Raw genomic sequence first — 24,267 nt, 5'->3', positions numbered from 1 at the left:
TTCAACTTTTTAAATAAGACCAATACCAGGTCTGGACCTGCGTCACTGCATGTAATTGATTGATGTTGTTTGTATTTTGAAGCGTACCTGACCATTCCCTTTCATTGAAGACAAGAAAACTTTTGACTAGCATTTTCCTTAATAATGAGTGTTGTAAAATTTCAAACTATTGGAAAACAGGAAGTGGCTTCATGGTCGACTTAAAATTTGCTTACACGCTGCAACTCATAATTATCAAGTTGTATCAAATCATTCCCTTCCATACAAGCCAAAAAAACTTTGACGAAAATTTATCTCGTGCAATGAGTCTTGTCAAATTTCAACAGGAAGTGGCTGCACGGCAGATGTAAAAATATCATACACGCTCGCTGCAACTCATAATTTTTAAGCTACAGACCAAATATACAATCATTCCCTTCGATAGAGGCCAGAAAAGCTTTGAGAAAAGTTTTATATGCAAGGTCTTTCGGACGAACGGACGGACGGACAGAGACGAGCCGTTACTAGACCTGTTTTTGCCTCCAGCGACGCAGGTAAAAATAACTACCGGGTTCTGAGTTAATTGTTTTTATGCAATTTTTATAGAGATCTTGGGAATCATTTGAGTATAGACGATTTTTTTTTACGGTGTAGATAATTCCTTCTTTCCCATGCACATGGATGGTCTAGTCTGCTCGAGGCATGAGCAGTAACTCATGAGCCGAGACCGGTACAATTTTCTAAAAAATGTACTTTCGAGTGCACTTCTGACGATCACACAAAGTTTATCCGCATTTTTTTCCGTTGATTCAAAGGGATAAAAGGTGCAAAGGTATATCAGGCGAGAAGAAATTGTTAAAAACAATCAAACACTGTTTAAGACAGTTAGGGAGCAGTTTCGGATTCAAAAGTGAAAACGTAATAATGAAGGACATAAAAAATTAAAAAGCACTGCTCTACGGCGGGCTTAATAATTATATTGTGTTACTTGCTTATCGCATTTTCCCGTTATTTTCAAGTGCACTGTTTGTAGAGTACCCTCTGAACGAAATTTCTTCTGATTTTTAAAATAAGGTAAGATACAATTTTGGTTATACATTTTATAAAGAGAAGTACTTTGTTTCTCGGGGAACGCGTATGGTTCTCCGCATCTTTTGTTCGGCGACAAAATATATCTGAACAGACATTCAGTATTGACGCCTTATACAAGACAACAGATTGTTCGAAAACACCAGAATAAGTAGAGTAAGCCTAAAAAATTAAATAGACTTATTGCACTCTATAGAGTAAAGCTTGAACACGCCATCGGAAAATAATTAAAATACAAAGATTTTTTGGTGACATATCCAATACACCGATTCAAATCTGTTGTGACAATTAACTATTTGTGGCAATTGCGCTGCATTGGTGTGTCTTCGGAATGAATTATTTACATAACGAAAAAAAAATCATTTGTTTTAACTAGGTATATCTGTTGTTACCTTTTTGTATTTTGAGATGACCCCTTGTTTTTCGTCAACTGTAATCGTAAGTCTAATTGTAATCCTAGGTATAGACCTAGTTTCCGCAAATGTCTATTTGTCCATTTGTTATGATGAACTTTAACACGCACACTGAACATGGCGAACATAAGCTTTTTGTCAGGATCTCTTTATTCAACAGCCTTTTTTGGAATAACTGTGTACATTTTCTTTGTTGTGATCCGATTGTTAATAAAATATCAACGAATGCGATATTTTTTCGATGCTTTGCCTGGATACAGTACCAAACAAAAACATTGGATCCGTGGTAATCTTCATCTGGTATGTAGACATGTTTATCTCCGATAAATTCTAGGTCAAGGTTATTGATAGATAGATAGATAGATAGATAGATATACTTTATTCTCTAAAACCATTAACAAAGGTACAGGGAAGGAAACATAACAAGTAATAGCTTTTCTAAAAAAAGCTAGCCGTCTCTTAGCTGATGAAAGTGGAAAGTGTTCTCGCTTTGTAGATTAATTCATTCAAAATAGCCTTGCAAATAAATCAACAAATTTTACCAAACAAATTATGAAGCAGTATGTCGTTTAATGTTGGGTGTTAAATAATGTCCTTATCCTACTAATCCTTCAAAGCTTAACATACCGGATTGACATAATATTTTGTGAGAGACCGTTCTTTTAAAATGACAACAGTATTTTCGTATTTGAAATTTATAATTTTCTTTTATTTCTCTTTTTCTCATATAGCATATATATAGATAGTATAAATGGTCAATAAACATCAAAACAATTACTAGAAGTTTGTTCTTGACCCTGCTCATTGTTTTAAGTAATATTCATAATTTTGCTATTAAGGAATTTTTTTTTACATGTATTCACAACTATTCTATATATCATAGCTAGATTTGGGAGGATTAAAAACTTAAAATATTGTAATGACATGTCCATTGTAGAAGACCGTAGGTTAATTTTTAGAAGTAAATTGTTTTGTTTGTTGTTTAATTGGGTTAAAGTCTAAATTAATTACGTATACTTCATATCTCCTTTCAAATCATTCATAGAAATTAAGCACTGCCAGTGGCGGATCCAGAATTTTTTAAGGAGGGGGGCGGCGCTGACTGACCTAAAAAGGGGGCTCCAGTCTTGCTTCAGTGATTCCCTATATAATCAACCAAATTTTTCCCACAAAAGCCTTCTTATATTCCCCTTTGGATATTTTTGGATCTTCTGTTCTTCATCACCAGCTATAAGCTATAGACAACTTTCATCCCAACCCAAATCCTGTCCTAAAGATCGGGGAGTGCGATTATCATACTTATCATTTGTATTAAGAGGTAGAATAGGTCTTTATTTAAGCTTCATGATATTTGATGAGGTCGAGAAATTTAGGTGACATATGTAAGACAAGGTTGAAGATTGAATCTGAAACTGATCAGATGCCGATATTTTTGTACGGATGCAATTACAATTATGGTTGTAAATGCTTTACATATTTGTCAAACAATTTATTCTATCATCATGAAATATCATAACCATGATTTCCTTCAAGTCTTCTTCGTGTATAAAATGTACGTAACAGTGATCGACTGGATTGAATGTGAAACAACCACGTGTGTACTGTGTTTACAAAACTTCAGGAGATTCGGCTATTTATAGATAAATGTTACCTGTGTACCGATATGCATGATTGGTGACCAGGCAAAATCTAATTGCTAAAATAGAGAGTACAAATCCGATACTCTAAGGGATTGAAAGACATTTACTAGGTTTGAATTGTCCCAACCAATCAAAGAACTTTAATTATTAACGTCTCAGTAATATCTTCCAATCAGGTAGTTAGAAGCTTTCAGCCCGCAGACTGTCCATCGTTCAATTCTTAATAATGTCTCCTCGGAGACGTTAATAATTTAACATACAATGAATAAGGTGATACATGGAGTAAATTTGTACAAAAACAACACAAAGTTAGAAAACAAATAACACAAAAATAGAAAAATAGTTATTGGTATTATTCCCCCATGCCGGGGAGAACTGGCATGATTTCATGTTTCTACCGGGAAAATTTTGGATCAGTGCCTTTCTTCCCCCGCAGAAAGTTGGCAATACGTATAAATATAGCCACATTTCCCCCAATATTTCCATATTTCCCCCATAATATATAACCATCGAAATTGTACTGCCGTTTATTGTATTTATTTTCAGTATTTTCTTTAAATATGATTAATCTCTGGAATGCTAAAATAATCTGTTTCCCGGCTTGAGTTGATTAGATCGAGTGTTCTGTATCCCCTTGTGGTTTTGTTTTACAATCTGCTTTAGTGAATGTTCATTTATGATATTAAGAAGTTGTGCATGAAGCTTAATCTCTCGTTTGCTAGGAATTGTGTATGGCTTATCCCAGTTTATGTGGCCAAGATTAAAGTCGCCACCAAGAAAGATTGTAGATTTTGCATTTTGGTTTATGCGATCTAGTGAGATTTTAAGTTGGTCAATGGAATTGTCATTATACTCTGTCTAAAATCCGACATATATATTCGTATGGTTAACATGAAAATCGTACTTAAAGTTCATGGCGTCATTCAGTTATGTTACGCTGATTTGAAATTCCATTCTCTTGCGGGTGGAATGTGAAATGGAACGGATATTGGGCCATGGTACGGAGACAGCACAAAGTTACCCAATGCAACACGCAAACAAGACATCAATTGATTGCAGTACATCCAATGCGATGGGACCCCTCTTACAATAATCAGTCATACCCAGGCGGTCTTAAAAAATATATAAAGAAATCATACCCAAGGGCTCATCATATGTTTCATTTATTCCAACAACAAATGTTACCATCCGACAAAATTCCTTCTTCATGTGGGCTTCAACAAGAACATGGGTTGACCATTTGGCCTTAAGACCTACCACAGAAAGTCACGTAACACATACCAAGGGTTCACTGGGGAGAATGGGAGTGATCACGACATCAGACTATGTACTTCATATACATGTATACGTAAACAAATCATTTGATATTGAATGTATAATACCGACCGTGGAGACCCTCATGGGTAGTTAATGTTGTTAAACACCCACTAGTAGTAGAATGTATAATGATACGATGATGGTGTGGTAACGCTAAAATAATTAAAAAATATGGCAAGCCGTTTTCGTCAAAACTATGTTTAAACCCTTTTATTGAAAAAAATACACACTGAGAATTAAAAAAACCACACTGAGATTTAAAAACTTAAAATAACACACTGAGAAATCGAAAATTACACACGGAGATTTTAAAATCACACATTGAGATTTAAAAAAATGAAAAACACACTGAGAATTTAAAATTACACACTGAGATTTTAAAAAGACACACTGAGATTAAATAAATTGAAAAACACACACTGAGAATTGTAAATTATTCACTGAGATTTCAAAAAATACACACTGAGATTAATATGTACATTACTAATGAATATTCATGAGATGAATAATTCAACAGACTAATATCTTGGTCTCCCGAACTCTCGTCATTATAATGAAATGCGGTTCCTTCAACCAACATTCGTAATAAATTTCAAGACTTAACAGCGTTCATAAGTTTGTTGCCTATAATTCAGATTATTACTAACAGTGTATCGGGATTTTTTGCTTAAAACTGTTTAAGCATGGGTTCACTTTTCAAAAGTCTTTCAACTGTTACCCGGATTTCGCAAGGTTTTTTTTTTTATTTTAGTTACGTTCATATGCTATAATAGGCACTTGGGTAAAAATTTCACTGCATTGTTTGTCTTTTTGCAGATTGTTCCAATGTTTTCTTATAACTGTTATGCGGGAAAAGAGGGGGAAAGGGCAGTCTCGGGCAGTTGCCTCCCCTCTCCCGCTGAAGGTTAAAAATGTTGTCGCTCTGCGGTTTACATGTCTCTGTTCACTATTTTAACTACGACAATTTGGGGGACTGTCGTTCACGTTCTTTCGAGGCCTCCTGGTGAATAAAACAAAGATGTCTATATATGTTTATTTCGAGTCCAACCATAAGAGTAATTTAATCAAAATACATTAATATGAAATAAAAGAGTGATTCTTAAAATGAACTTGAATTAACAATTATCAAAATACTTCATTAATTAATTAAAATAGTTTATTATGATATTTATGGTAACGTTAATAAAGAAAGATTTCTGTTATAAAATAGTTACATTAAAAGATTAATAAGGTTACGTTATATTTTTCATTAAACAAATTTATAAGTTTACGAACCTGGTGAATAAAACAAAGATGTCTATATATGTTTATTTCGAGTCCAACCATAAGAGTAATGTTTGATTCCTTAGGGTTTCCTATTTTAAACACTAAGAACACGTGCTGGTTGGACTTGTTTTATTCACCAATCAAAATGACTTTTAGAATACTTATTTTTATAAGAACAGTTTCTATTGGTTAGATCTCTTTTACCTTATTCACATTTTTACATAATTTGGGGTTACTATTTTTAATCACTAAATACCTTGTTTTTATGACCATTAGGGAAATCCGATTATTTTGGTTAGATAGAATTCTATGTGAACAATAGAAAAGAATTAATATATTTGCTAAAGGAAATACTTCTAAGAGTTTAAGCTGTCAAACCTTATTTATATCGCTAAGTGTCAAATAGGAAGAATTTCACATCTAATACTTATATATCAAAAGTTACATAACATTAGAGACTTTCTAATTATATCTTTTTACACAAAAAGCTTTATACAAGAATTATTTATTTTCTACAAATACATGTAAGATTAACTTAGTTTTATATGAAATATTAAAATGTATTTCTTTAAATATTTTACCTCAATTTACCATCATTATATAATTCTAATAAAGTTTTTTACCATTTGGTTATATTTTGTAATGAGAGAAAGTGTTTTTCAGGTTATTTCATCTCAGTGTGTCTTTTTGAAATCTCAGTGTGTAATTTGCATTCTCAGTGTGTCTTTTGAAATCTCAGTGTGTAATTTGCAATTCACAGTGTGTAATTTTCAATTATCAGTGTGTTTTTTTTTCATTTTATTTGTAATCTCAGTGCGTCTTATGAAATCTCAGTGCGTGTTTTAAGGTTTTTTAATCTCAATGTGTGTTTTTTTTTTTAATTCTCAGTGTGTAAATTTTTGGAAAATGGTTAAAACAGTTTTGACGAGAACGGCTTGTCATAAAAAGAATAGTTACTATCCTTTAATGAATAATTAATATCTCAACTGGCGTCGCGGACGTTACTACAAGAGGAAAAAATAAGCTTCTCGTGCAACTAGAGGGGTAAATAGGCCTGATCCTGGTTTCCCCCCCATAACGCTGAGGGAAAAACTGGGATCATGCCAATTTTTTTCTGGGGGAAAAACTGAATTGATCCAGTCCCCCCGGAAAGTTTGGCATTGAGGAAAAATGGCTATAGGACATCGGTATACATTAACGAAGGGAAAAATCAACATACTTTTGAAACATACTCTGCTTATATATGTTATACCCACAACACAAACCCTATACACCTCAAATTAAATTATTGCGACCCTGTACAAATGTACATGTATGGCCTGTGTTTTGTATGTTGGACCTGTGTTTTGTAGTTTATAGGTTTGTAGATTTTACTCAAGATATACAGCCCATTTAAAAATATTGAAATGTTGTATGTTTGCCAATGAGACAACTTTCTATATCCTTTTGTAGTCTACAACAATGAACAAAAAATATGGCATACAACAACCAACGAACTGCTGGATTACAGGTTCCTGGCTTGGATAAGTCACATAAAGACTTGGCGTTGTTAACATGTATGTGAGCACTAGATCACCCCTTAACCTGGGACAGTGGTTTAACAACACACCCTACAAACCTGGGACAGTGGTGTAAAAACACAACATACAAACAAACTGTAAAACTAATTTGGAAAAGACTAGACTCATCAGATCAGTACTTTATGTTAGTACCGATAAAGACAATATTCAAAGACATTTTTCATGTACAAACCAAACTTTAAATCAAATATTTGTATCTATGAAATGATTTAGTAAATGTTTTTAATAATTTGCATTAATGAGACCCCCAACTTAATGAGCTGTAAAGGGACCCAATTGGTGCCTATAGGAATACCAAAAATCTGTCGATAAACTGCATGTATTGCCGAAACGTACAAAGTGTGTATTCGGGTAAAAAATTTCAGTCTCCGTAAGTATATCTAGCATATATTTTTTTTTTCATAGAAACAAGAAGGATTTATCTGAATTTCAGCAAATTAGTTTGCATTCAGATTTTTTTTAAGGATCATTTTGATAAATAAAAAAACCTTCTGTTTGATAAGACTGTGCGAACATGTAGTGTATACAGTCACAATTCTCATGTTCGCTACTAGGAGATACTAACTTCCCTTTATGTACATAATATTTGATGATTTTTGTTTCTTTTAAAGGTAATACATTTTTTTTATTTCTTTATAACAGTATGTTAAAAATGATAGCATAGACATAAATCAGATAAATACACTGACGCGAAGATTTCCTCAGTTCTACTGTGTATGGTTTGGACCTTTTAGACCAGTTGTATCATTGGTACATCCAGATTCGGTAAAGGTATTGCTTAAGACCGCTGGTATGTATTCTTTGTCTTTATAACTTGCTTTTGTATTATCCTTGTATTCCTATATATGTATTCTATTTTTGTCTCGCCTGAGAAACGAATCGCGAAAGGAAGACATATCGAACCTATATATATTCCATCACCGCCGTCAATATTAACGATTGTCACAGTGGTTTACGTTTTTCCATAAACTTTATCAAAACACAATGGAAATTTTCAAGACAAGGACAGAAGCTTTTTAAGGATAAAGAGACAGCATCCAAAGCAAAACGTTACTTATTTTTTCACTAACAATAACATACAATCTGAGTTTAGATAGAACTTCTTTTAGATATCAATTAGTTTGTATTGGTAAATAGCAAATTAATACATGTTATTTCTAGTATATATATGTTAATATAAAACAAAAGCAAAAACAAAAACGTGAGGGTAATTGAAATTAAAAAGTAATAAAAAATAACGAATTTTGGAAGGCTAAAAAATTTTCCTGTCCCCCAGTACCCATAAATTCTCATGCATTATTTATAACGTCCTAAAACGTATATCTAAATTACGAAAAAATCCAAAAGAAACAATTAACAATGCATGGGCTCGCTATAATGTATCAGCATTTCGTGTCTAAAGACTATACGCCATCTAATTATCCATAGAGATGACCTCAGAGGACTGCCGACGGTCATATAATAATACCCCGATATAATAAAACATTAATATAAATATAAATTGACAGACCAGCACGTACAATCAGATTTTTCTAGGTCTGTTTGAATTCATGTTAAAGGTTAAACATATGTGTAAATCTTCGTTTTATCTGTATATGAATGATTTTTTAAAGGCCGGATCAGTCAAAGAAATGTTTATTCCTGGTGTCTCCCTTGTCTCACTTTTCGATGTTGACATTCTTTTCTTTTTAATGAATAAACATGCTAACCACCACATGCTGAATGTAATGGCCTGACCATTAAGTATAACCGACGATTGGGCTCAAGCAGAAAAGACTATCAGGTGCTGATACTTTAATTATGAACCAATCTGACATATGGTAAAAAGCTCAAAATACAAAATAAAATACAATTTTACAATGTGTTCAATTAATGTTATAATGTATGAACGTCAAGTGTAGACAATAGCAAAGTCCATAGAACGCGAAATAAAGCTGCAGTTATTAAAGGTGAAGTTTCCAGTATATCACGGATAAAGAGTTCAATTATGTGAAGAACGATTTGAAGGCATCAAATACAAAGTTATAAATGTAACTCACTCTGTGGTTAGCCACGAATTTTGTCCTATATGACGTTTGTCTTCAGAATGTTCTCCAGTACTGAGATGACCTTGCAGTATTCAGTTCGAGGTACGTGTAGGAAAGGGAAAGATACCGATGATATGATGTTTTGACATTCTATACGGTTAAACGATGAATAATCCTCCTAGACTGGAACACATAAATAGATTAAGAATATAATCTAACGAACTATATAAATTGAGGAACGGCGTAACAGAATACTCCCCGTCTGTTGTCTATCTGATATCACTATTCCAAAAATTAATCGCATATGTACAATGTATATAAGATAAATAAATAAATCCCAATATAAATTGAATATGTACAGGTGAAATGTCCACTATTGGTCGTGTGAGAAATATCAGGTCTCAACTTACGACTTTTCACTATAAAGTTTCTTGAATAAATTCATTCCACGGGAAACTGGCACAGTTTCGTGTCCTTTAGAAGAAGGATGTCTCGGATGAGATTGTTGTGTTCTGTTGATTGTTCCATTACTGCTGTATCGATAAAAGGAACTGTTTTCTGCAACGTTGTGAGACGGCGATATCCTCCGGTAAGTATGACGGGAGTTAGTACTTGGTCCTCGTCCGATTTGGCGAAATGTCACATTTTTGTGAGTCTCAGACGAAAGCGTTTCGTCCTGCGGATCTACTCGCTCTATCTGTAAAGTGGCGTCCTCGATGTTTGATTTTGTCGTAGTAATGTCCAACAAAAGGTGTTACTTTGTGATGATGTCCAGATAAGACCACCGGTTCCTTTTCACTAATATTCAAGTCAGACTTGACGATACTGCTTCCTACTCGGAGTAGAAGTTGATTGTTCAAAGGCAGATTGAGATTGGCAATCGGTCCTTCTTTCGGAATAGGTTTGTGAATGCGACTGATTTCCTCTCCATGAACTTCATGTCTTGTTGATTTCGGAATGACATTTTCTTTGTCCATAGAATTTTCTATAGAAGTCACAGATTTTGTTTTTAGTGACACGAATGCTGTCCCTTTAGAGAAATTCGTGAGTTTACCAGGCTTGGTACTAGGTCCAGTACACTCAAGGAATTGTTTGGAATGCGATTTTGCAAATTTGGTATTCGAATTAAAGTATTGGTCGTTATCCTGAACAACAATTGGATTCTTGTCCTTGAAGGCTATTTCCGGTCTTGAGGCAAGACGTTGTTCTGGTTCCGTGATTGAAACGTTAGTTATCTTCGTGTTGACTTCAAGCGGAACAGTTTGTTTGTCAATGTATGTATTTCCAATTATGACCCAACCAAGTTTCAACTTTTGTGTAAACGGAGTTCTGGATGGTCCTAGGCGTTGTTCAAGGACGTGGTGTGCCTCTATAAGGTCTCTTCCAATTAAGAGAAGAATTTGACAATGTTCCTCCGAGTTCTTTTAGATGAGGATGATGCATTGCGACTTCAGGAGTAGGAATTTCGTCTCGATTATTGGGAATATTATTACATTCAATTAATGTAGGCAGATCAAATTGTACGTCACCATGTACAGATTTTAAGACGAAATCTTTTCCTCTTTTCCCGGAAGTAGCTACTCTGCCGGAGCATGTTGTAAGAGAGTAGTTTTTTGCCGAACGTTGAACAGACTGAAGAATTCAGGCGAGGCAAGAGACCGGTTGCTTTGGTCGTCAATGATGGCGTACATCCGGATATTTTTGTCTGTCCTGTCCTTGTGGTACACATCCACAGGTACTATCTTGGCACGATTTCTCACTCTTAGGATCCTTGTGGATCTCTGTGCAGGTTGAACTCACAGAGGTCAACTTGATTTCAGCCGATTCTGTTGGCTCCCCGCCGTAGATTGTTCCAGGCGAATTATCTTGAGAAATGGTGTGTGGTTGCTCCCTTGTTATGTGTAGTGCGGTAGTGTGTCGTTGACTTCCACACTCGTTACAACTGATGCTCGCGTTGCAATCACGACTTATGTGTGTGGTTGACTCACAGCACTTGTAGCAAACATTGTTCTGTCTTAACAGTTCCTTGCGTTCCTCAATAGATTTGGCTAGAAACGCTCGGCATTCGTTTAAAGGATGCTTTGTATTATGCAAAAATGCAAAGACTTTGTTGTTCACGGCTCTCTCCAGGTTGTTGTTCAACTGCTGTCTTATTTACGTTGACTTTAGAAAACGTCTGAGATGTGAACTTTGGCGCAGGCCAGCACCTTTTGTATTTGGTGTGACTTTTGACCCAAAGATGAAACCAGGATCGTTCTTTATTTTGCTAATTTCCCTGATGAAGACAGATAATTCTGTGAAAGGCGCCGGTAAGGCAACTTCGTGTTTAGACTTGTATCTTGAAGACCTTGTTATCCACTTTTCTTGGAGTCCGTATGGCAGTTTTTCTACAATTGGATTTATCCCGGATGAAGAGTCGAAATAAGCTAGCAAACATCCAAGCTTGGGGTTTTCCTTTTGATTCTCTATTTCTGAGATAATATCTGACAAATCGTAAAGGAGTGAGTTGTCCTTATTCGTCAGTGTTGGGAAGTTGACAAGTTTGTTGACGAGAGACGCCTCCAACATTTCTGGAGCACCATATCGGTCGTCAAGTATCTCCCATAGTCTCTGTAGGCCTCTTGTTGGGTTGTTGGCATTTGATGCCCTTATATTCATGGCATGTTTGGCAGACTCTGGTCCAAGCCATTTAATAAGTAGGTCTATCTGTTCCGAGTCAGAAACTTGTAATTCGTCTATGACGTTTTTAAAGCTGGCTTTCCATGTATGGAAGGATTCTGCCCGGTCGTTAAAGCTTGTAAGCCGGGAGAACAGTAGGTCCTTACGCAAGAGAAATCTGGTTATCTCCGATGTAGGGCTGATTTGTTGCAGGTGTGCAACAGGGGTCTCTTCTATAACACCTTGTTTTTGGTGTGAAACAGGGATCTCTTCTATAATGCCTTGTTTTTGGTAGGCAACAGGGATCTCTTCTGAAACGCCCTGTTTTCCTATGCCTGTTATTGTTCCTAGATCTGGGAATACATTAACTTCTGGTGATTTAGCATGTGTAGACAAGACCGCAGGTGTTTATGATGGCAAGTTCAGTGCCACAGATGGCACGAACACTGGTGCTCCATGACTTAGCTCAATCTTAACAGGTCCTGCCACTTCCTGTACGGCAGTTGGTACAGGATGTTTATTGATGAAATCTCGCACACGTTGGAGCAAGTCTTCCATTTCCTTAGGAAGATCGTCTAACGCTTGGCTGTCGTCATATTCTAGGATACGAGCTTCGGCTTCTGCGGCTGCAGCTTCTCTTCGTGCTTCGAGATGGTTTAATTTGGCTTTCAGCTCGGCTTTTTCCCGGCTTACACGTGCGGCCTCCTGTTGCATTTGAGCCTTCCTGCGTATGGTCTCTTGCTCTGCCTCATGTTCCATTTCAGCCTTTGTACGCGCGGCTTCTTGTTCCATTTCAGCCTTTTTAAGTGTGGCTTCCTGTTCAATTATAGCCTTTTTACGTGCGGCTTCCTGCTCCATTTCAGTTTGTCTGAACAGGGCTTGTTCCTCTAACATTGCCTCCTGTTGTAGGATAAGTGCATGTTGTTCGACAAAGGCTATTTTTGATCTAGCGGCCTCTGCTTTGGCACGCTTCCTCCGTGCTAGGCTTGACATGTCAGACACGTTAGAGCTGCCACTATGTGAGGCTTTCTTACTCTTTGAGGTCTTTGTTTTAGTAGATTTAGCCTTTGACAGGTCGAGACGATGTTCGTGCAATGTTTCTAGTGCTAGGTCCACTTTGGACAGACGAATATCCAATGTGAGATTACATGCGTCTATGTCTTTTTGATTGTCCAATGTTCTGGTCTTTTCAGAAAGTCCAGGTACTCATCTGTGAGCCTACGACAATTCCTACAGGCTTTTACAAGGTTATCCTGGGCTGTTAAGAGTTGCTGGAGCTTGTTAGGAGGCGTGGTGACTTTCAATAAATGGGATTCTACATCTGACTAGAGGGCCTCTAGTTCCTGACAGAACTTGTCACGTTTTTCTGTGAAAGCTCCTTTACCCTTTTCCGTGAGGTCACGTACTCGCCCAGTCTCGGGATTTTCATCGTAATGTGTGGTATTGGACGGATTTTCTACTAGTTCTTCAGGGACATCTCCCTCTGGGGGTTGAACCTCGTCTTGCTGTTCAGTGTGACTGGGATCCATGATGGCTCAACGTTGTTCGTTTGCTGTCAAAACACAAGCTGTGTTGCGTAGTGTCAAGGTAACAGCTACGAACGATGTTCCGTTGTATTTCCTGGTCAGGATATGTGTAGACAAGTTGTTGTCAATTTACTGTATGTCAAGGGATGACGCGTTCTTGCAGGGCTCAACAGCCAGGTTGTAGCTGTAGAACTGACGTGGAGTGGCGTTATGTGTGAGACACAACAGGCAAGTTGTAGACTTTCTACTGTAATGGCCTGACCATTAAGTATAACCGACGATTAGGCTCAAGCAGAAAAGACTATCAGGTGCTGATACTTTAATTATGAACCAATCTGACGTATGGTGAAAAGCTCAAAATACAAAATAAAATACAATTTTACAATGTGTTTAATTAATGTTATAATGTATGAATGTCAAGTGTAGACGATAGCAAAGTCCATAGAACGCGAAATAAAGTTGCAGTTATTAAAGGTGAAGTTTCCAGTATATCACGGATAAAGAGTTCAATTATGTGAAGAACGATTTGAAGGCATCAAATACAAAGTTATAAATGTAACTCACTCTGTGGTTAGCCACGAATTGTGTCCTAAATGACGTTTGTCCTCAGAATGTTCTCCAGTACTGAGATAACCTTGCAGTATTCAGTTCGAGGTACGTGTAGGAAAGGGAAAGGTAACGATGATACGATGTTTTGACATTCTATACGGTTTAACGATGAATAATCCTCCTAGACTGGAACACATAAATAGATTAAGAATATAATATAACGAACTATATAAATTGATGAACGGCGTAACAGAATACTGAACATGTGCAACCATCTCCACTAAAGGTCAAATTAAAGGTTGCATGCATACGTATTCAAATTTGTTGAATTATTGCAATAATACATCAGTGATGTTTTTTAGCTTATTTTAACGAAATTGAAGAAAACTTTCTGCTAATAGCAAAATTTAATTCTATATTCCACTTTTATAAATGTTTTAAACCTCCAAAAAATCCTATTATATTTGTTTGTCTAATGCGTAACTTTAACTCGCAAGTCGACTTTTGTAACTCGACATTCGACACTCGACACTCGACAATAAGAAACCCTCGACAGAAACCTTTTGATTTGTGTTTAAAGGTATATGTAGGACAGTCATTACGTGTATTCTTTGGAACATTATATTTTTTTATAGTTACAATTTAGTAAAATTTCAAAGTACTCAGGTTACAATATTTTTTATGGTTATTCAATGAATTGTTCATTATTTTTTTAATGTTTGTGAAGTCGCACATCTTGTACTCTATTGATGCAACTTTTGGTAAAAAGATTATTCCTGTAAATATAAAGTTTTCTTTCTCAATCGATAATTATTACAAATATAGAACGGACGTTTCGAACCGAAATTGCAATATTAGTCGAGCAGGAACTCCATATGTTCCGGAAAATCCCAGTTCATCATTGGTTTTCTTTTTTCTGGCTGTTTAATTTTCCGTAGTACGAGCGTATATCCCTTTATTTTATTGTATTGTTGTCTCTTTTTGCAACGGTCTTGTCTTTGGGTTTTTTCAGGAAAATTTAATTTTTTATTTCAAGCTTTCTCATTCGTTTTTGAACTAATGTTAGAGGCTTTACATGTACAATATTTGAGGAATTATGCACGTCTAAGCGTGGGACAAATATACCGACCACATTAGATTAAGAGATGTGGTATGATTACCAAAGAGCCAACTATCCAACAGATTCGAAATGAAATTCTAAACGAACAGATACACGTATATTTTAGATTTTACAATGAACAATATTTGTTAATATGATAAAATGAAATACAATATTTAAAAATCAAAGGGAGTGAAGTACGATTTTTGTTTTAGTTTTATCATTGCATTGCAACTCATTCAACTATTTATGTAAATTGTACATCTTCAGCACTCGAATAGAAAAAGATGGCAAATAAGAAAAGCGCATAACTTTTTAGAGCAAAATGAATGAACTTGTATAAAAATGCAAGTGTCACATGTTAATAAACATGAATAAAAATAGATGTGAGGTATATGTCACAAGTTCATATTGACAATACAGTAAAAACTCAATAGATTTAAAGATATTTTTAGGACTTCTTGTTCTACTAAACGGAGGTGAATTCCAAAGACAGCTAATACCTTTTATTGTGTATGAATCATATATTTTTTATTGAAAATATGCAAAATCACATAAAAAAAAAGAAAGAAAAGTTATAAAAAGGAGCAATGAAAAACCATAAGTCGATTAAAAACACCAAGACTGAAGAAGCAAAATGAACAGACAAACAACAGTTTACAAAGCACTACACCGAAAAACTCATGATTGAGCAACACGAACTTTACCAAAAACTGGGAATAAACACAGGAAATCTTGAAATTTATATTAAAAAAACACAAAAAATCAACAACCGGTGCGCGTACTTTGTTATAGTAATTATTTTTTTCAATACAAAGTTTCCACAACCATTTAAAAATGAATTCTCTGAATAAGATATTTCTAGGAATGCATGTTCTGTTATGTATACTTACAGGTAATACTGTCAACATTATTTATGTCTGATCGAATGAATTTCGTAAAAACAGCGACCGCATTGCAAACTGAAGCGTTAACGCATACACGTTTTCCTGTATTTTTTCACTCACATATAGAAAATATTGTAAAGTAAATGACAAAAGTGCGAATTAATTTATTCTTACATCAATTTTTAGAGCCAAAACCTGTTGGTCATGGACCAACATACAGAACTCTGATTCCATGGCTTGGTGAAGGATTGCTAATAGCAGGAGGGTCCAAATGGGCAAGATCACGTCGACTTCTTACACCAGCTTTCCATTTTGAAATTTTGAAAGGATACCAAACAATCAACAACCAGTGCGTAGACATACTAATAGTAAGTATTTTTTTCATTCACAAAATTGCAACAAGTATTTACCCAAAAATAATTTCTGTGAACCAAATAACTACTAAGTGTAAGAGCTCGTGTATTGCTTGTGTATACATAACACTTTTAAGGAATATTATTTCTCAAAAAGTCGAGCATAACTTAAACTAAAACTGAAATATCAACGAATAGCATTTTGTTTTTAAAAATCCAACATAACTAAAAATATTGTGCTATGTATGAACAGTAATGAGAACGCATTATCCTACATCCTGTCGATACTGATGACTTATACTTTGGCATTGCATAAGGTCATATGTTTCTCTGACTGTTTATGACGTCTTTACGTTAAATCCGTTGGATGTATACTGATTGGTACTTTAGTCTGGGAGAACAGGATTTATTTATTAGTTGTAATTGGCGTTGAACTAGCTCGCTCTCAGTACTCTTTATTTCGGTGCTTTGTGTCTATTTTTTTTTATATATGATGCTTTTGTGCCTCGTACCGATTTCTGAGTTAAGTCAATTGCAACTGATTTTAACAGTTTGTTCTTATGTTGTGCTGTTACACCACTGTCCCAGAATAGTGGAGGGTTGAACGCTCGCAAACATTTTAACCCCACCATATTCTTTATGTGGCTGTCCGAAGTCAGGATCCTGTAGTTCAGTGGTTGCCATTGGTTCATGTCTGTCATGTTTGTTTTAGGTAAATTGTATTGTTATAGATTAAGACGTTATTTTTTTTTTTGAAATGTTGCACATTATTCTGGAAATTAAAAACAATAATTGTTTAAACAACAGATAGTGAAACAAGTTGTCAGTGCTACTTGTTTGAGTACAGTATGGCCATTTATGTTCTGATAATGGTAGTTACGAAACCAATGCTCTTCATACTTTAGTATACATTAACTGTGTTAATGAGAAGACCTAAATAAGTACCGACCAATGATAATTATGGTCTTTGATAAAATTATGTTATTTATGAGAGTAAATATTACAACAGTCACGCGTATGTTCCAGAAAATAAAAACAAAGATCCCGTCTAATAACAGTCTAGAATTAGTCAATGTAAGATGCATGTCAGTAAAGAAGTAGAGCCAATTCCCCCAGCATGTATTTATACCATGGCCATTTTGATAAAGTCCTTTAATCTTCACTTAACTTAACAGTATTACTGCTCCATTTATTATAATGTTTTTGACCTGTCCGTTCGTCCGTCAGTCAGCCAGTCATGTTCTTGTCATCGCAACTCCTCTGAAACCACTTAACAGAATTTCATGAAACTTTGTAGATAATAAGGACATACTATGTAGATGTGTTTATCGACAGGAAATTATGATTCAAAGTCTTTACTAGGAGTTATGCCCCTTTGAATTTAGAATTTTGGCCATGACATACTACTGCAACAGTTTGTCAGCACAACTCCTCTAAAGCCACACGATAGAATTTTATGAAACTTTGTAGATAATAAGGACATATTATGTAGATGTACATGTCGATAGAAAATTATGATTCAAATATTTTTCTATGAGTTAAGCCCCTATGAACATAGAATTTGAACCTAAATATACTACTGCAATAGTTTGTCAGCACAACTCCTCTGAAACCAGACAACATAACTTCATGAAACAATGTAGTTAATGAGGACATAATATGTAGATCTGCATATCGACAGGATGTGAATGTCCTTCAAAACAAAATTTAACTCCAAAAATGAAAAAAAAAAGTTTCAGAAATTTTAACATAAGTGTAATCAGCAGCAATATGAAACGCCGAATTACAGATGATTTAACAGAAATATGCAAAACTGTTGAAAATCTTTTAAGTTACAATAAATAAACTCTTTAATATTCGATTTCTGGAAATATGGGATAACATGTCAACGAAAACGCAATAATCAGAGTACAAGTTGGAATGAAACATAAAACTCGTCAACAATAAAAAACCGAGATAAGTTAATAGTTCCTAGAAATCTGTTAAACATGTAGTAATGCAGTTATTTTCAGACAAACCTATGACGCCACAAATGTAATTCATTGCCTTTTATCGTCATCTCCAGTTTGGTTAAGTGAAGTTTCCAATTAAAAGATGCAGATATGAAATTAATTGATGCTGTTCTTAAACCGTGACTGAAAATTAGTATAAATTGGACTGTAGTTTCAAATTTTACTTTTTATCAATGGTTATTCGATTTACGTTTGTTCACTGTACTGTTTGTAACAAACAAAAAATGAGCGATAGTTTTTTGCGAGTGCGTATAGTGATTTTGTATCATGTATGATTAATATAGTACTAGTAATTTATCTTCTGCCTCTCTTACAGGATATAATGGAGAAGTATGCAGATACAGGAGAAAGTTTTGATTTATTCCAATTGATTAGTAACTGTACCCTAGATATTATTTTCCAGTCAGCGTTTTCATATAAAACAAATTGCCAGCTTGATAGGTAAGATAATTCAGCTGATTTTGTGTTTCAAAACTTGAGCTCTGTTTAAAATTCATTATTACTTCAAATTGTTTATCTTTTCTAATCGATTCGATATTCCAGACCTTGACTCTCCCTTTATTATTTTCTTGATAAAAAAACAAGGGTTCCTAAAGTAAAACCCTCTTGTGTAAACTACTGTTGTCTGTAAAACTGTTGTGCCTTTGCTTCGAAATACTCGTGTTGTTGTATTAATTTTTTTTTCTTATAAATAAAAGCAGTCACAACTCAAAAAGACCTATAGAGGTCAATATGCTGTCTTCAATAATAGGCAACTTTCTATATATACCTGTTCGACATGCCAAGCTCTAAATCAGCCCGAGATCAGACAAGTTATGAATAAGGAGGTTTTCATCTCTTCGTGTACGTTCGTTTTGTCACACATGGCGATGCACGTCGGTTAAGTAGTGTTTGTTAATTTCGACCAGGAGTACAATTCGGTGAATATTGCAATCAATCAAACAACCAATAAATCAATCAATTATTAAAATATTTATTAAGTGAATTAACATTTTAACACTTCTAAAAATGTTCACTCAATTTTTTGGACAGTTTTCATTTAAACTTTTACTTCTAGGTCGTAAATCTAAACCGCTTTTTGCATCATTATTTTTATGCACGCGAGTGCATGCTTATATGCTGTCTTAAGACTGTACATCTTTATTAAGTTAATGAACAAAACACTGAATCGAATTACGCAAAGGTTGGAATCACATTACATTATTTAGTAAAAAATATATTTGCAATTTACGTCAAATAAATGACTATTTTATTATTTGCAGACTACAACATCCCTATTGTAAGGCAATTACAGAGGTTACAAAACTTGCTTCTCGACGAAACAGGTAGGTAAACCAACGTTTACTGGTCATTCACAAATTTTGATATTACCGGTATATTTATTCTTTATATTTGATTTATTGTTGTTTGCCTTAGGGACCGGTCAATATTTATTGGGGGGTTGGGACCGGTGCAATTCATATTTCTCCCTTAAAAAAATCTATGTCCTCTTAATATACCAAAAAAAGTTTCTGTCCTATATGAAATATCTGCTAAATAAGTATATGTCCTATCTAATCTATGAATAAATCAAACAGACTTTAACTTCATTTTTATCAGATTAACATAGATCACATATAGTAGTCTTTGAATTTGTCTGGAATTTTAACTGATCTCCTCCTTGAAGAAGGCAAATAAGATTCCTTTTCAATTTCACTTTCACTTTCACTGCCACTACAACTACTATTACTACTGTATTCATCATTTGTATTATTATTATTAGATTATATTAAATTGTATTGAATGTTTTATTAGTATAACCATATAAGTGGTTATTTTTTTGGGAGCCAAATTATTAATAAATTTGATATTTTACATACTTTACTGGCGCCAGTCCCTAAACTCATATATTGACGATCACAAATTTTTGGCTGGTGTGAAATTTTGGGATTAATATTATATTTAATAACTTCAATGGTGTTCAAATATTGCAGAGTTGAAATATTAGCTCCCCACAAAAATAACCACTTATATGGTACATGCATATGAATTTATTTATACAATAATATTTTTTTATGTTTTCCATGTGATATGCAAAAAAAGTTCTTGTCAAAAAGGCATAATGCACAACCCGAAATCGAGTGCATTAGGCCTTCGAACCAAAAAACTATTTTTGCATATCACAAGGAACACATAATATTACTGTTATTATTACTCTGAATGTTCATGCGCAGAGATGATCTTGAATTAATAGGCCAATTATCCGCCTACACATACATGTATTCATTGTGATTTTATATTTAAACCGCCCATGTTATATTAAAATCGATATAACACCCTGAATGTGGATATAACCCATTTGATATTACGATGGATATTATTTGAATCCTTTTTATTCCTTATAAAAATATGTCAAAACAGTAGAACTGCAATTCTAATGGAAGATTCCTACACGAAGAGTAATACTCTACAATAGATTATGAACAATTTGTATTATTTTTTTTTTATATCTATTTTTTTTCTGTCTTTTGACTTTGTTTTTTTCTTAATTTTCTAGTCAGAATGTTTTATTGTTAAATAGTTTTCCTTATTTTTAAAGATGTATATTTTATTTAATCCTACCTTTATTTAATGATTTGCATTTGGTTAATTTGTACCACACTGATGGCAGTATATCATATCACTTATTAAAAGCTCCATCAATGTTCTCTTTTTACATTTGTTTATTGTTGCTTATTTTGTTTTTATTAATTTTATGTTTTTTTTATGTTATTATTTATTTTTTATACATGTATTATTTTTTCAACCTTTTTAAAATCATTACATGATTGTTCTATATTAAAAGGTAATATTAATGTCTAGACTTGAAATTGTATTTCCTTTGTTGTAACTTGTTTGTTCCTCAATTAATCTTGTTTATTTTGTTGTAATTAAATTTGTATAGCCTATTTTCTACATTCATACATATGCCAAAAAAAATATTGCTGTCCTATCAGTGCTGAAAACTAAAAAAGTAGAAGTCCTATCAAAAATGTGTGTCATACTGTGTTTTGCACCGGTCCCAACCCCCCAATAAATATTGACCGGTCCCTTACCTCTAGTGATAAATATTCCATGCATGTTCAGGACGATAATTGTCTACGTAGAATGCTTTATACGATTTTTTGAAATACTTGTATGTATCCCCCGTATTGTTTGTTTACAGTGTGTTAATACGATTCAATTCAAATGTCAAGTAGCAAACACGAAAAATAAAACTGAATGAAGAAATTGTAACGTTTTGTTCACACAGTATTCATATTCTTAGTATGGTCCAATATGCAATTGTTTTGTTTCTTTGTGATGTTTTTGCTATTGCTGAGTTCTTAAACTAGCTTTCAGTAACTGCGAGTGTTCTAAGATCTGATCTTTGTGTTTTATTAGAGTTTGTATGTGCTTTGTATCGATGTGATGAGTTAAACCCTTTTCGACTGATATTTACAGGGGCGGATCCAGGATTTTAGGTTAGGGAGGCGCAAACTTAAATTTTCGCCGTGCGGAACGAGGCGAAAATTTTTTTGAGGTAAAATTATTGAAATATTCTTTATTAAGCTGAGGACAACTTTTGCTTTGCAAATTTTAGTATGTTCTTATGTTGTACTGTAACATCACTATCCCAGGTTAGTAGGAGGGTTTGGCTACAACAAACATGTATAACCACGCCACTTTCTGTATATGCCTGTCCCAAGTCAGGAGCCTGTAAATCAGGGGTTGTCGTTTGTTGCTGTGTATCATATTTACTTTTCGTTTATTGTTTTGTACATAAACGAGACCGTTAGTTTTCTCGTTTGAATTGTTTTACATTTGTCACTTCAGGCCTTTCCCTTTATAGCTTACTATGCGGTATGAGTTTTGCTCACTGTTGAAGGCCGTACGGTGACCTATAGTTGTTAACCTCTTTGTCCCTTGGTCTCTAATGGAGAGTTGTCTAATTGACAATCATACCACATCTTCTTACTTTTATATGACACCAGTAAGATATAGCGTTGATTAGTTGTTTCATATATAGACAGTTACACGAATATTTCATTTGTATGCGAGTTTATGAAAATGTTATATATAGGAAAGTTAGTGGTGGCATGGTTTAGTTACAAAATGAAAATAACGATTTATAAATTTGGTGCGTCTGAAGCGCTCTTCTTGATTTCAATCCACCACGAACGCTCAAAGACAAACAAATTGCAAAACCAAGGATGTAAAAGTACTGAATCAAAGTACTGAAGTACTGAACATCGGATGACCGCAAGTTCTTGTGGATTGTCAAAAGCACTTGTCACAGAAAAAAATTACATCTCTATACATGAAACTGAGGTACAGAGATATTTTTTTTCTGAGACATGTTCGTGCGTGGATGATGAATAAATGACAGGAAATTCAACCTCACCGTAATAACTATTATATTGTAGTGATACAAATCAGTATACACTGGTTTATTGTTATATAATATATTAATATAACAGTTACATGTATATATAATTTTCATCCATTTGTATATCATTCTATTCTACTATTCTAATAAGAGTGCAGTGCAAGTGCATGGTGGACACTCTTCTGTAAAAATTCGATTTTTCTAAAAGATTGGATATGAGTAGGCATTCATATTTTCCCGCAAAAACAATCTTCCATGCAAAGTTACCGGTCCTTGCCGGGATTGTCGCAAAATGTTCTAGAGATATTCTTCCGCATGCTTTACCATATCAATGATTTTTTACTTATATATATATATATATATATATATATACTCTTTCAAAATTCAAGAGTCTATCCTAAATTGAGGTAAATTATATGGCCTTCCAAATACCATTTCGATTCCTAACATCACTGAAGAGACATTAATTGTCGAAATCTGGATATGGTGTACAAATTTTTGCACCTCATGTTTGCGGTATACCATCTTTTCCGCAAGTTTATTGTTTTCTGTTTGGTAATAATTTGATAATAAGATCTGTTTTGTTACATCTTGTGATCCGTTTATTTGGCAATCGCCAATGGCAGTCAGCAGGGTTTAAGAACATCAGTTGTTCGACCTGCTAGTCAAATGCGTTTTGTTAAAATATACTTTTTCACTCATTTGGTCTTTTGGAAAATGTTGTTTGTGCTGTATTTAGACCCCTCTACCAAGAAATTTGTTTTGCATGCACACGTATAAAAATTGCGGTTTTTATCCAACGCAATCATAGGTTTGAACGTTGTTTTCAATTTAGACTTGTTTATATATATATATATATATATATCTAACGACAAAACATTTTCATATTGTTAGTTTATGTTCTAAACAAAAATATTGTTATCAGTATTCATTGAAGAGATGTATTTATAACAAACGAGAAGGAATGTTATTTTGCACTCGTTAATATCCGCTGCACTCGTTAATATCCGCGTACTTATCATGTTTATAGATTGGTTAAAAACCCAAAACGAAAGTTACGTAACGGAAATCTAGGCGATAGCAATACGTCGGAATGCCCTCACGGTCATCGCAATGTAAAAACGAGAGAAACAATATTTATTTACTTAAAGAACCTTATAAGAATCGACAAATCTACAGAATGTCTACTTTGCCTGAGGTTTGAATCTTAGTTTATGCAAACTTAGTTTTTATTGACAGAAATCCATTGATGATATTTGATTTCGTCTATGATATGACTTCAGAAGGGAGATTATTCAAAAAGAATTGCGACTATATTCATAGTGTCGCAGATAGTGTGATTGATAGTAGAAAGAAAATACTGGTAAATATGATCTTATTGATAATCCTTTCGATGTAGATATACCCCGGTATATGAATCGAGTTTCAAACACTGTTAGATAGGGAAATGACATAATGAAATCCTTACGAGCTACTGTACATATA

General features: G+C 34.2%; 1 protein-coding gene across 2 annotated transcripts in view; it reads left to right on the top strand.

Moving 5' to 3' along the window:
• The first annotated feature begins 1,514 nt into the window (after positions 1 to 1,514).
• Positions 1,515 to 24,267, top strand: part of LOC127737901 (leukotriene-B4 omega-hydroxylase 3-like) — a 122,406-nt gene continuing 99,653 nt past the window's right edge. Inside the window, exons 1-6 of one of the 2 annotated variants that reach the window (XM_052248870.1) lie at positions 1,515 to 1,781; positions 7,927 to 8,074; positions 16,217 to 16,398; positions 18,712 to 18,836; positions 19,658 to 19,720; positions 24,022 to 24,145. In XM_052248870.1, coding sequence (XP_052104830.1) covers positions 1,599 to 1,781; positions 7,927 to 8,074; positions 16,217 to 16,398; positions 18,712 to 18,836; positions 19,658 to 19,720; positions 24,022 to 24,145 — 825 coding nt within the window. In that variant the 5' untranslated portion in view covers positions 1,515 to 1,598. The remainder of the gene's footprint in view (positions 1,782 to 7,926; positions 8,075 to 16,216; positions 16,399 to 18,711; positions 18,837 to 19,657; positions 19,721 to 24,021; positions 24,146 to 24,267) is intronic. The other variant, XM_052248869.1, reaches the window with a different exon arrangement.

Source organism: Mytilus californianus, unplaced genomic scaffold, assembly GCF_021869535.1.
Source record: "Mytilus californianus isolate M0D057914Y unplaced genomic scaffold, xbMytCali1.0.p SCAF_4, whole genome shotgun sequence".
In the NCBI taxonomy this organism is placed as follows: Eukaryota; Metazoa; Mollusca; class Bivalvia; order Mytilida; family Mytilidae; genus Mytilus; species Mytilus californianus.
The sequence above is the reverse complement of the archived record's forward strand: the minus strand, read 5'-3'. Positions and strand labels throughout refer to the sequence as shown.